Source organism: Dendropsophus ebraccatus, chromosome 9 (assembly GCF_027789765.1).
Source record: "Dendropsophus ebraccatus isolate aDenEbr1 chromosome 9, aDenEbr1.pat, whole genome shotgun sequence".
Lineage (NCBI taxonomy): Eukaryota > Metazoa > Chordata > Amphibia > Anura > Hylidae > Dendropsophus > Dendropsophus ebraccatus.
Window position 1 is genome coordinate 63,547,622 of NC_091462.1, and position 12,254 is coordinate 63,559,875.

Here is a 12,254-nt window from a genome sequence, read left to right on the forward strand (position 1 = left end):
TCTATGCACTGTATCTGTACCCAGAGATTTGCAGGCCTCAACAAGGCCTCAACAAGGCCAGCAATGGAATTTCTGGATTTTCTGTGGCATCAGAGTCTGCACATTGCACAGACTGGTTCTCTCCTCTTCCTGCTCACTCATCCCCCTCCAGAGACCAAAATGGGCAGTGCAAATCTGTCTTCACTTTGCTATTATAGACTGTCTTATATTCGCTTGTACAGACTGGGGTGCCTTTAATACATAACCTTTGAAGTTCTAACTGCATTTTACCTATCAGTTAATATAATTGGCACATCCAATTTTTCCACTGGGATTTTATGGTTTTCCACAAGGCGTTTGTACATTAAGGCTTCTTCTACTCTATATGGGTTAAATAGTGCTATGCCATCCTTTGATGCCACAATCCAAGCACCAGGTAAATTCAGTTTCCTTATTAAGGTCATTTCTCCAAAATCAATCATTTTTTTTCTTCCAAGCTTGTAAAGCTGTTGCTTTAGATTGTTCAAGGTAAAATCTATTTTCATAGTTTTGATGGTTGTTACCACATCTTTCTTCTCTGCTTGAGAATGAAACAATTTATCCAAAATTTGCTGATTGGACATGGGAGTTTTCAGTTTCGTTCTTTGAGCGGGGCTTTTGTTCATCATCAATTTTAGTTTCTTCCCAGTTTCTTTGGTCATTTGTACTGTTTCTTCTGTAGCTTTTACAGTATGCATCTTGTACCTCTGCATGTCTTTAGCTGCCCTTTCTTCATATCTGCAAGTAAAAACTGTAAGTTATGTTAAACTATAGGTGTACAGAAAAAAAAATCCATTCCTGGTTTTGGCTTCAAAAATCTGTCAGATAAATCTCTGTATGTAAAGGAAGCCTCAAGGCGCATTCAAATGTACAAGATCTGCAGCAGAGTTCATGGTGCAGATCCACAGCAGATTTTATATCAATGTAACTAATGTAACAGCATCAAATCTGCTGCAGATCTGCAGTAAATCCTTTACGTGTGAACGCACCCTAAGGGTTTATTGCTACACTCTGTAATACACAGAAATTACGGAGGGTGAAGCTGCGAAGTGGACTTGCAGCTCTCCCAGCGTCATGTATCAATACATATGAGCAGTAAGTGTGCAGCTGTACTCATTTTTACCTCGCATGCCTGACTGCTTTTCTTGTTTGAGTTAGCATACAAGAAGAACTCTCCTTACTAAGATTTACCGGTCAACATTACACTTTGTATTTTGATGCAGCATTGTTTTTGTTTGTTTTTTATTTATCTTTGAAAATAAGCAAAATAAGCAAACCCGATGTACTCTAATGCTATGATCACATCTAATTTGAAACTTTTTGTGGTATACATCAGTGATAGAATGGTATTCTGGCGTATATCATGTACTTCCTTCAGACAATCCATTGAATTTAAAGGACCATATTCTAACAGTGAATTTTAAAGACTATGGGGAGATATATCAAACAGGGTGTAAATGGCTCAGTTGCCCCTAGCAACCAATCAGATTCCAACCTTTCATTTCTCACAGACCGAAAAATGAAAGGTGGAATCTGATTGGTTGCTAGGGGCAACTGAGCCAGTTTCACTTTACACAATGTTTGATAAATCTCCCCTTACACTACTGTTCAAAAGTTTGGGGTCACATTGAAATGTCCTTATTTTTGAAGGAAAAGCACTGTACTTTTCAATGAAGATAACTTTAAACTAGTCCTAACTTTAAACAAATACACTCTATACATTGCTAATGTGGTAAATGACTATTCTAGCTGCAAATGTCTGGTTTTTGGTGCAATATCTACATAGGTGTATAGAGGTCCATTTCCAGCAACTATCACTCCAGTGTTCTAATGGTACAATGTGTTTGCTCATTGGCTCAGAAGGCTAATTGATGATTAGAAAACCCTTGTGCAATCATGTTCACACATCTGAAAACAGTCTAGCTCGTTACAGAAGCTACAAAACTGACCTTCCTTTGAGCAGATTGTGTTTCTGGAGCATCACATTTGTGGGGTCAATTAAACCCTCAAAATGGCCAGAAAAAGAGAACTTTCATCTGAAACTCAATAGTCTATTCATGTTCTTAGAAATAAAGGCTATTCCATGCGAGAAATTGCTAAGAAATTGAAGATTTCCTACAACGGTGTGTACTACTCCCTATAGAGGACAGCACAAGCAGGCTCTAACCAGAGTAGAGAAAAAAAGTGGGAGGCCGCGTTGCACAACTAAGCAAGAAGATAAGCACATTAGAGTCTCTAGTTTGAGAAACAGACGCCTTACAGGTCACCAACTGGCATCTTCATTAAATAGTACCCACAAAACACCAGTGTCAACATCTACAGTGAAAAGGCGGCTGTGGGATTTTGGGCTTCAGGGCAGAGTGGCAAAGAAAAAGCCATATCTAAGACTGGCCAATAAAAGAAAAAGATTAAGATGGGCAAAAGAACACAGACCTCGGACAGAGGAAGACTAGAAAAAAGTGTTGTGGACGGATGAATCCAAGTTTGAGGTGTTTGGATCACAAAGAAGAACGTTTGTGAGAAGCAGAACAAATGAAAAGATGCTGGAAGAATGCCTGACGCCATCTGTTAAGCATGGTGGAGGTAATGTGATGGTCTGGGGTTGCTTTGGTGCTGGTAAGGTGGGAGATTTGTACAGGGTAAAAGGGATTCTGAATAAGGAAGGCTATCACTCAATTTTGCAACGCCATGCCATACCCAGTGGACAGCGCTTGATTGGAGCCAATTTCATCCTACAACAGGACAATGACCCTAAACACACCAACAAATTGTGCAAGAACTATTTACAGCAGAAGCAGGCAGCTGGTATTCTATCAGTAATGGAGTGGCCAGCACAGTCACCAGATCTGAACCCCATTGAGCTGTTGTGGGAGCAGCTTGACCGTATGGTACGCCAGAAGTGCCCATCCAACCAATCCAACTTGTGGGAGCTGCTTCTAGAAGCGTGGGGTGCAATTTCTCCAGCTTACCTCAACAGATTAATAGCTAGAATGCCAAAACTGTGCAATGCTGGAATTGCTGCAAAAGGAGGATTCTTTGACGAAAGCAAAGGTTGATGTAAAAACAATGTTATTTCAAATACAAATCATTATTTCTAACCTTGTCAATGTCTTGACTCTATTTTCTATTCATTTCACAACGTATGGTGGTGAATAAGTGTGACTTTTCATGGAAAACACAAAATTGTTTGGGTGACCCCAAACTTTTGAACGGTAGTGTATGTTTTTTTTTTGCACTCAAGAGTCCTGCAAAAAATTTTAAAAAAAAGACTCTCAGATCCTGGCCATTTAAACCTCTGATTGCCATGGTAACTGGCCAAAGCACGATCAAAAGTGACTCTGTTTCCCAGTGGACCAATCGACACTGGAGAAATGCTGTGAAGTCAGCTCTGGGGAATTCAGAAGGGCCACAGGGCTGTTTCTTCAGTGAGCCTGCTGTTAGGACCCAGTAATTGTAGCCCTTGCAGCACCCTGTGTCAGAGTGTGACAGAACATTATAAATTGGTGTACCACAGTAACAATAAAGCAAGAACATAAGGAAGTAGTTTTTCAAAAAAATTCCATCCAAAAATACAATGAAAAAAATTCACTATATTCAATACAAATACGTTAACCACCCATAAGCGCTCAGACGTCCTTCAAAGTCACAGTCCTTTTATATGGCTAAGTTGACAAGAGGAGTAAGCTCAGCCAAGTGAAAGATAGGCAGCTTTTGGACTTCGACTCTTGAGTTCCCATGTGGCTATGCCAGGACAGACCTTGATGGACGTTTGAGCACTTATGAATGATTAACATATTTGTATTGCATACAGTGAATTTTTCCATTGTATTTTTGGATAGAATTTAAAAACAAAGAATAAATATTAAGCATTTTTTGGTATCCTTGCTTTATTGATGGTTCATGAAGACAAAATAGGGCTAAGCGAAGCCTTTAAAGGACATTATACCCCCACTAAAAGGTCGATATTCAGAATATATGATTGATTCCATACAGTAAGCTAATACAGTATATGAGCATATGTGCACACAGTTTTTTTACTGTAAAAAATTGGTGAATTTTATGCAAAACAGCTGAACAAAATCCACCAATTTTTAGTTGTCTTTGCATAAAAGTTGCCTTTTATGTATTGTAGGAAATACTGGGAGCAGAAAATGGCAGATTTTAAGCTAAATCCACCGCAATATATAACATAAAAAATGCTGATATTTTACATTGCCTGTGCACTAAATTTGTGATTTTCCATTGAGTACAACAGAACACAACTAAATCAGACCATTTTAACATATTTTTTTCACAGATTTTTAAGGCTCAGATAATGGGTATAAATACTGTGTGTGAATGTGGACTATGTTTATACACTCTTGTTTGAGCCATAATTTTAATTATTTCAACACATATATCTCTACCAGCAACAAACCAACAAGGCAGAGTATTAAGACTTTGCCATCAACAACACACCAACGCAGTATGGAAATAAATATTTCTCCACCTGTAACAAACCAACAATGCAATGCATCAATAAATACATCTCTACCAGCAACAAACCAACACCACAGTGCAGCAATACATTAAATACTTTTCTGCCACCAACACTAACAACACCACAATTCAGCAATACATGTATCTCTACCAGTGACAAACCAACATGGCAGAGCAGCAATAAATACTTTAGCACTAACACCACAGTGTGGCAATAATTACATCTCTACCAATGGCAAACCAATGCCACAACAATAAATTCTTTTTCACAAGTAGTAAACCAACAGTACAGTACAGAAAAAAAATACATCTATACTAACTAAAAAACAACACCCTAGTACAGCAATAAATACATCTCTACAAGTGACAAACCAGCACTAAAGCAAAGAAATACTTCTCCATCAGCGCAAACCAACACTGCATTGCAACAATTAACTTCTCTCTTTACAGGCGGCAAACCAACATGGCAGAGCAGCAATAAATACTTAACAAGCAACAAAGCAAAACTGCAGTGCAGAAGTACTTCTCCACCTGCAGAGACTATAATGGGCAGCGCAGTACAGTGCAGCAATACTACTCCACGTAGTGATCGCTCACTAATAAGTTGACAGTTGATAGGTTGCAGTTGATAGGTTGCTTAGATATGATGCCTTCATAGTCATGTACTAAAAAGTCTACAATCAGAAAATAGATTAGAAAAAGAAATGTCTCGGTATGTGGTTTTAATTAGTACAAACACTGAACTAAGGGATGCTGTTGTGGATTCAAGAGTAATCATTGGTTTCCCCATTCAGCAACTTAAGCCTGTCGTATTTTTGGGTAGCTGCCTAACAATTTTCTTAAGTTTATTTAAGTTACCTCAGCTTACTAAGTGGATACTACCTTAGTAGAGACGGGGAATAGGTTGTTTGATCCACCAGGCTATAAAGCTCTTGCTAGATTTAATTTCCTTATTTGACACTAAGGGTGCCTTTACACAGAAAGATTTATCTGACAGATTTTTGAAGCCAAAGCCAGGAACAGACTATAAATAGGGAACAGGTCATAAAGGAAAGACTTAGATTTCTCCTCTTTTCAAATCCAGATATCTATCAGATAAATCTCTCTGTGAAAAGGCACCCTTAGGGGAACTTTTACATGGTCAATTGCCCAATAATTGGCATGTGTAATGGGTCGGCAATTTGCTGACAAGCAAGCAAATGTTTGATCCTCAGCTGATTAGATCTTTTGTGCGGCCATTTAATCATCCTTAATGGCTGCACTTATCTCCGTCTAAACCTGCAGGTGTCTAGGCTTTGGAAAGATTCTTGTTTTTTTTTTGTCCAGAGGCAAGAATATCAGAGATCACTAGACAGTTTTTCACTAGACCTTCCTTCTGAAAAATCTGTGGCGAGGATGTAGGAGGTGTAGCCCTTAGGGTACTATAACACGGAACGATTCGGCCGATTGTCGTTCTGTGTAATAAATACAACGATAAGCCGATGACAACGATCATCGGCTGATTGTTGATATAGGTTAGAACCTATATTTGACGGGCGCCGACCGCGCACCACTACATGTAATAGCGATGCGCGGTCGGCGACTGACAGGCCGCTCTGAAGCTAGAGCGCGTGGGACCTGGGAAGAAGCGGACCGCAGGAGCAGGCCTGGAGAATGAATAGGTAATGTATATAGTTTAAGAAAGGGCTGCAAGGACATCAGTAACGATGTACTTGCAGCCCTTGTTAAACGATTATCGGGCTGTGTAATAGGCCCAGTAAACAAGCGCCGATCTAGCAGATCGTTTACAGGTATTATCGGGCCCGTGTAATACCACCCTTATGGTGCGTTTACATCTTTGAAGCCAAAACCAGGTACAAACTATAAACAGGGATCAGGTCATAAAGGAAAGATTGGGATCTATCCTATTTTCAAATCCATTCCTGGCTTTGGCTTCCAAAATCTGTCAGATAAATCTTTCTGTGTAAACGCACCCTTAGTCTCCAGTTTCCTGCCCTGTGAGTGGGTGGCCCTCTCTCACAGGGGGACTGTTACATTGAAGAAAAAAAGCTTACCTGAGTTTCTCTTCTTCGCTGAGTTTTTCCCAATTTGCCAAAATAACTGAAGGAACTTCATCAAACGGAACCTTTGGATTGTCCGCGAGAAACCGCTCTCTTTGTTCCTGAGTAAATATATCTATTGCAGACTCAGGTTTTCTAATTGCTCGATGATTCATGAGATTATAGGCCGTAACAAATCCAGATTTTTCAGTTATTAGATTTGTTGTTTTCTGGTCTGCTTTTACATTACGACTCTTATTCTCAGACACTTCATCTGGCTTTTCATGTCCATGGCTTACAGATGAAGGACACATTACCATTACTGGCTGGATTTCTACCCCTGAGGAGTTACGGAAAGCATTACCTCTGCTCCAGGCATCATCCATTATTGTAAGATCATCACTGGAGGTTCTACTTTTCAATGCTTGTATTTCTGTCTGAGAGACAGCAGAAGGACCAATTTCCACATCTTTTTGATCATTCTGATTTGATGTACAATTAACTGTATGTGCACCAGAATATTCTTTGTCAGTAACCTGCTCCAAGTCAGATTCAAGTGGATGATTATGGCTGGATGACTGAAGATCTGAGTACACGCGTGATAGTACCTTATCCTCAATATTACTATTTTCTGAAAGCAAGGACACATTGTGTTCTTCTCCATCATCATTTTCAGTATTCACTCTCTTGAGATCTATACTTGATGTTTCTATGTGATTGGTGTAACTGGACTGTGCATCAGGTTTGCCATCTGACATAGTTAACTGAGCAGGATACATAGATTTTAGCACATTCTCCACAGCTTCCAGAACAAACTCCTGTGAGAGGACAATGCAATTTATGTTAAATTGTGGTCATATTATATATTCACATTTAAACCAGGTACATATAACAAATTTATATACCATCTAAAATAGTTTATAGATCAGGTAATAATATTAAAGGGATTGTCAGGGATAACCTAGAAATCTATGATCCTGTTGGGGCTTCATGGGACATAACAGTGCACTATACTTACCTGTACCGCTCTGCTGAAGCTGCCCGATTCCCAGGGGAACTGGGAACAGTTGCTGCAGTCATTGTTTTGACAGCATCCACTGTGCATAGATTATGTCCCTTCATTACCCCTTCCATCCCTATCCCTGCGTAAAGGGCATAATTAAACAAAAATTATCACAAAAGAGATAATCTTTGTGAGAACAAAACATTTAAAGGGAATGTATCACTTCGCTTACTGAAAATATTTTTTATATTACCTGGTCGGTGCTGGCACATATATCCCAGTGGTGCGGTCCCCGGTTCACGCCATCAGGCCTAGTTTTTTGATCTGCAATTTGGCTCGGTTTATGCTATGGAGTCGGTCCAAGTGCCCCCAAGTTCACAGATATCCCCTCCTCCCAAGGACGCAGCCAGGCTTAATTCTGATGGAAGCGCGTCACCCAAGGGAGGGCATATTAGTTCACTAGGGGTGCTGGGCCCAACTACAGTGCATACAGCAGGTCGAATTGCAGACAGAGAAACCGGCACAGATGGCCGAAAGAGAGTGTCAGTTTGAAAAATGTTTGGTGTACTGCTGTATACCAAGTAAGAAGGGAAGAGGAGGCAGTTCTGACAGCTAATCAGTGGAGGGGCCAGGGAGTCAGACTCCTATTCATCTGATGTTGACGGTCTATCATTAGAGGTAACCATCACCTCCCTGAAGGAGAGTAAGTTGGCCCGGTACCTTAGAGCTGCCAGGCACGGCCCTACAACGATGTGCCCGGCAGTCTTTGGCGAGGCAGCAAATTAAAAATCTTTATCTTAAATTGTTTATCCTGGTGCCCAGTAAGAAGACATGAGGGCGGAGCAACAGTGGCATCTAGTCACGCTGCCTTTGTCTTCTTCTGAGCCACTCACACTTGATTGGCAGCCTCTGTGCTGGGCTTTGCAATAAATTCCCAGCACTCAGGCTGCCAATCAAGTGTGAGTGGCTGGAAAGAGGGCAAACACTGTGTGACTATATGCTGCTGTGGATCTGCCCTCATGCTTGCTTACAAGCCGCCAGGATGGGTAATTAAAGATTTTGGGGGGCGGGGATTTATGAAGACCGGCGTATGGGCAAGCCGATCTTAACTTAGGCCCCGTCCCCTTTTCCCAGGCCGAATTCACTAAGAGGTGCCCGCCTCTTAGTGAATCAGGGCTACCGAGCGCCCAATCCTGTGTCCGGCGTACCAATCTCAGAGCAGGCGTAAATCATGCTAAATGCGGAGCAGGAGGAGGGATAAGGGCGGGCATAAACTAGGGAGATGGGGCCAATCTGGGCCTTCTTTCTGGCATATGCCTCTTGTGAACCATTCATAAATGTCCCCCTTCGACTTTGCCATCCAGACGGAGACTGTCGGGCTTGGCATAGGAGAGCTTTGCCTGGGACCTGTAAAATACCAGGGACAACTCACTCCTCCCTAGGGACTCATTATATTCCCTTTTAGGGCATGTGCACACTGAGTAATTTTGACGGAAACGCCGTCGCGTAATTCTCAGCTTGCGGACTGCGGTGGGCGTGCGCGCGTCTCCGCCCGTGTCATAGACTCCATTCTTTCATGATCAAGTTAATTCTCTACACAGATGAAAGAATCCGCCGGTGCATAGAATCGAGTCTATGACACGGGCAGATATGGTCTATGACACCAGGTGGTACTGTCATTTGTGATAACTTTTGATATATCATTAGACCAGAAGTGTAAAAAATCCAACAACACCATGTAGTAGTTTTTACTTCAGATAGAAGAAAGAATCCAAGCTGGAAAGCCAACTATCTCAACTGAAGGCTATGCAACATGAACAATTGAAAGAGTCCAACAATATCCTTATCTTTAAAGTTTATTCATTATTTTAAATACATTACTGCAACATTTTGCAGTAAAGACTCTGTGGGTCGTTGTCAAGCATTGCCTACTGAGACCAGCTGCAATCCTGAAATGGAGCTGGGAAGTGCGTCAGTGCACTTCACTCCCCAGCCGGCTGAACATCAGACTCTTTTGATTTGTAGACAACAATTAAACAAAAGATTCAGATTTGATGAACAGCTGGCTGTATCTAAGGGTCCTATTACATAGAGCGATTTTTAACGATAAACGATCGCAAACAAGATTGTTTATCGTTAACCTGAAATCGTTCACCATATTACACAGAACGATGGTCGTTAGTTACAATCGTTACTATGATCGTTTATTCCTGCTGATCCCAGCAAAACAATAAATAATGTGCAATTACACTGAACGATTAGTGAACAAATGCGGAACTTGAGGTTCACATCTAAATCAACGATCAACGACATACTAACGATTTTTCGATCGTTTCCTGCAATTACACAGAACGATTACCGTTTAAATCCGAACCATATAACGATTTTTCGCACAATAATCGTCTCGTGTAATAGGGCCCTAAGGATCACAGCAGGCATCAGAAGTGAAATTCAGTACGATCAATAACTTTTGACATATCTGATGATATTCCAACAAACACAGAACGTTCAACAGCACCTTGTGGGAACAATCCTCAGAACGGCCACTTAGTTTAGGGTAGGATGCAAGCTGGAAGGCCCACTATCCTCGTGGTGGGCACTGAAGACTTAAAGAAGAATTACCAAATATAAAAGGCCTTTTGTGCCTTCTTGCCCAAACAGCCAGGGGCGCCGCAATGATGAGGCGACCTGAGTCGTCTGCCTCAGGCGGCGCCACCAGCTATCTTCATGGGGGCGGCATTCAGGGCCGCTTTAACCAGAGGGCACATGGTGCACGTGCACCGGGCCCACTGGTTAAAGGGGCCCCCCCCGAGCAGGCCGGCCGTTGCTATGTGCGACCAATGCGGTCGCACAGGGCTCCGGCCACCAGCCTGTCAGGGGGGAGCGCCATGGATGGGTAATCTACTTACCCCTCCATGGCGCCCCCTGCAGGGCCCCCCCGTCCGCCGCTGCCCCCGTCCGCTGCTGCTGCGGCGCTTCAGCGCTGCAGCAGCAGCGACACTGACAGAGAGAGAGCCATTGGCTCCCTCCCTGTCAGTCACTCTTGTGGCCGCACTTCCTGCGGTCACAAGAGGCCGCACTCTCCCTCTCGCGGCCGACGTCACTGGAGCGTCGGCGCGAGGGTAAGGGGAGTGCAGCCTCTTGTGACCGGAGGAAGTGCGGCCACAGGAGGGAAGAGAAGAGGAACGTGTGGACCTAGGTGAGTAACAGTGTTTGTTTTTTTCAATGTTATATGGGAGGGGGAGCTATATACTACGGGGGGGGCGGGGGGGGGGGGGTTTAGGGGGGGCACAGGGGGCTATATACTATGGGGGGGCACAGAGGGCTATATACTATGGGGGAGGACGGGGCTATATACTATAGGGGAGGACAGGGGGCTATATACTATGGGGGAGCACAGGGGGCTATATACTACTGGGGAGCACAGGGGAGCTATATACTATGGGGGAGCACAGGGGGGCTATATACTATAGGGGAGCACAGGGGGCTATATACTATGGGGGAGCACAGGAGGCTATATACTATGGGGGAGCACAGGGGAGCTATATACTATGGGGAGCACAGGGAAGCTATATACTATGGGGGAGCACAAGGGGCTATATACTACTGGGGAGCACAGGGGTCTATATACTATGGGGGAGCACAGGGGAATATATACTATGGGGGAGCACAGGGGAGCTATATACTACTGGGGAGCACAGGGGAGCTATATACTACTGGGGAGCACAGGGGAGCTATATACTACTGGGGAGCACAGGGGGCTATATACTACTGGGGAGCACAGGGGGCTATTTACTATGGGGGAGCACAGGGGGCTATATACTATGGGGGAGCACAGGGGAGCTATATACTGTGGGGGAGCACAGGGAGCTATATACTACTGGGGAGCACAGGGGGCTATATACTACTGGGGAGCACAGGGAGCTTTATACAATGGGGGAGCTTAGGGGGCTATATACTATGGGGGAGCACAGGGGAGCTATATACTATGGGGGAGCACAGGGGGCTATATACTATGGGGGAGCACAGGGGAGCTATATACTATGGGGGAGCACAGGGGACCTATATACTATGGGAGAGCACAGGGGACTATATACTACTGGGGAGCACAGGGGTCTATATACTATGGGGAGCACAGGGAATCTATATACTATGGGGGAGCACAGGGGGCTATATACTATGGGGGAGCACAGGGGGGCTATATACTATGGGGGAGCACAGGGGGCTATATACTATGGGGGAGCACAGGGGAGCTATATACTATGGGGGAGCACAGGGGAGCTATATACTACTGGGGAGCACAGGGGAGCTATATACTACTGGGGAGCACAGGGGAGCTATATACTACTGGGGAGCACAGGGGGCTATATACTACTGGGGAGCACAGGGGGCTATATACTACTGGGGAGCACAGAGGGGCTATATACTATGGGGGAGCACAGGGGAATATATACTATGGGGGAGCACTGGGGAGCTATATACTATTGGGGAGCACAGGGGACTATATACTATTGGGGAGCACAGGGGAGGTATATACTATTGGTGAGCACAGGGAGCTATATCATATTGAGGAGCACAGGGGTCTATATACTATGGGGGAGAGCACAGGGGGGCTATATATTATGGAGAGCACAGGGGGGCTATATACTATTGGGGAGAGCACAGGGGGCTATATACTATTGGGGGGAGCACAGGGGGGCTATATACTATTGGGG

The 12,254-nt window shown here is 43.6% G+C and overlaps 1 protein-coding gene across 3 annotated transcripts in view; it reads right to left on the bottom strand.

Moving 5' to 3' along the window:
- PMS1 (PMS1 homolog 1, mismatch repair system component) overlaps positions 1–12,254 on the bottom strand; it is a 115,213-nt gene that overhangs the window by 10,474 nt on the left and 92,485 nt on the right. For 2 of the 3 annotated variants that reach the window (XM_069983522.1, XM_069983521.1), the window contains exons 9-10: positions 6,552–7,354; positions 271–756 (exon numbers count right to left, since the gene is read on the bottom strand). In XM_069983522.1, the coding sequence (XP_069839623.1) occupies positions 271–756; positions 6,552–7,354 (1,289 nt within the window). The remainder of the gene's footprint in view (positions 1–270; positions 757–6,551; positions 7,355–12,254) is intronic. The other variant, XR_011364560.1, reaches the window with a different exon arrangement.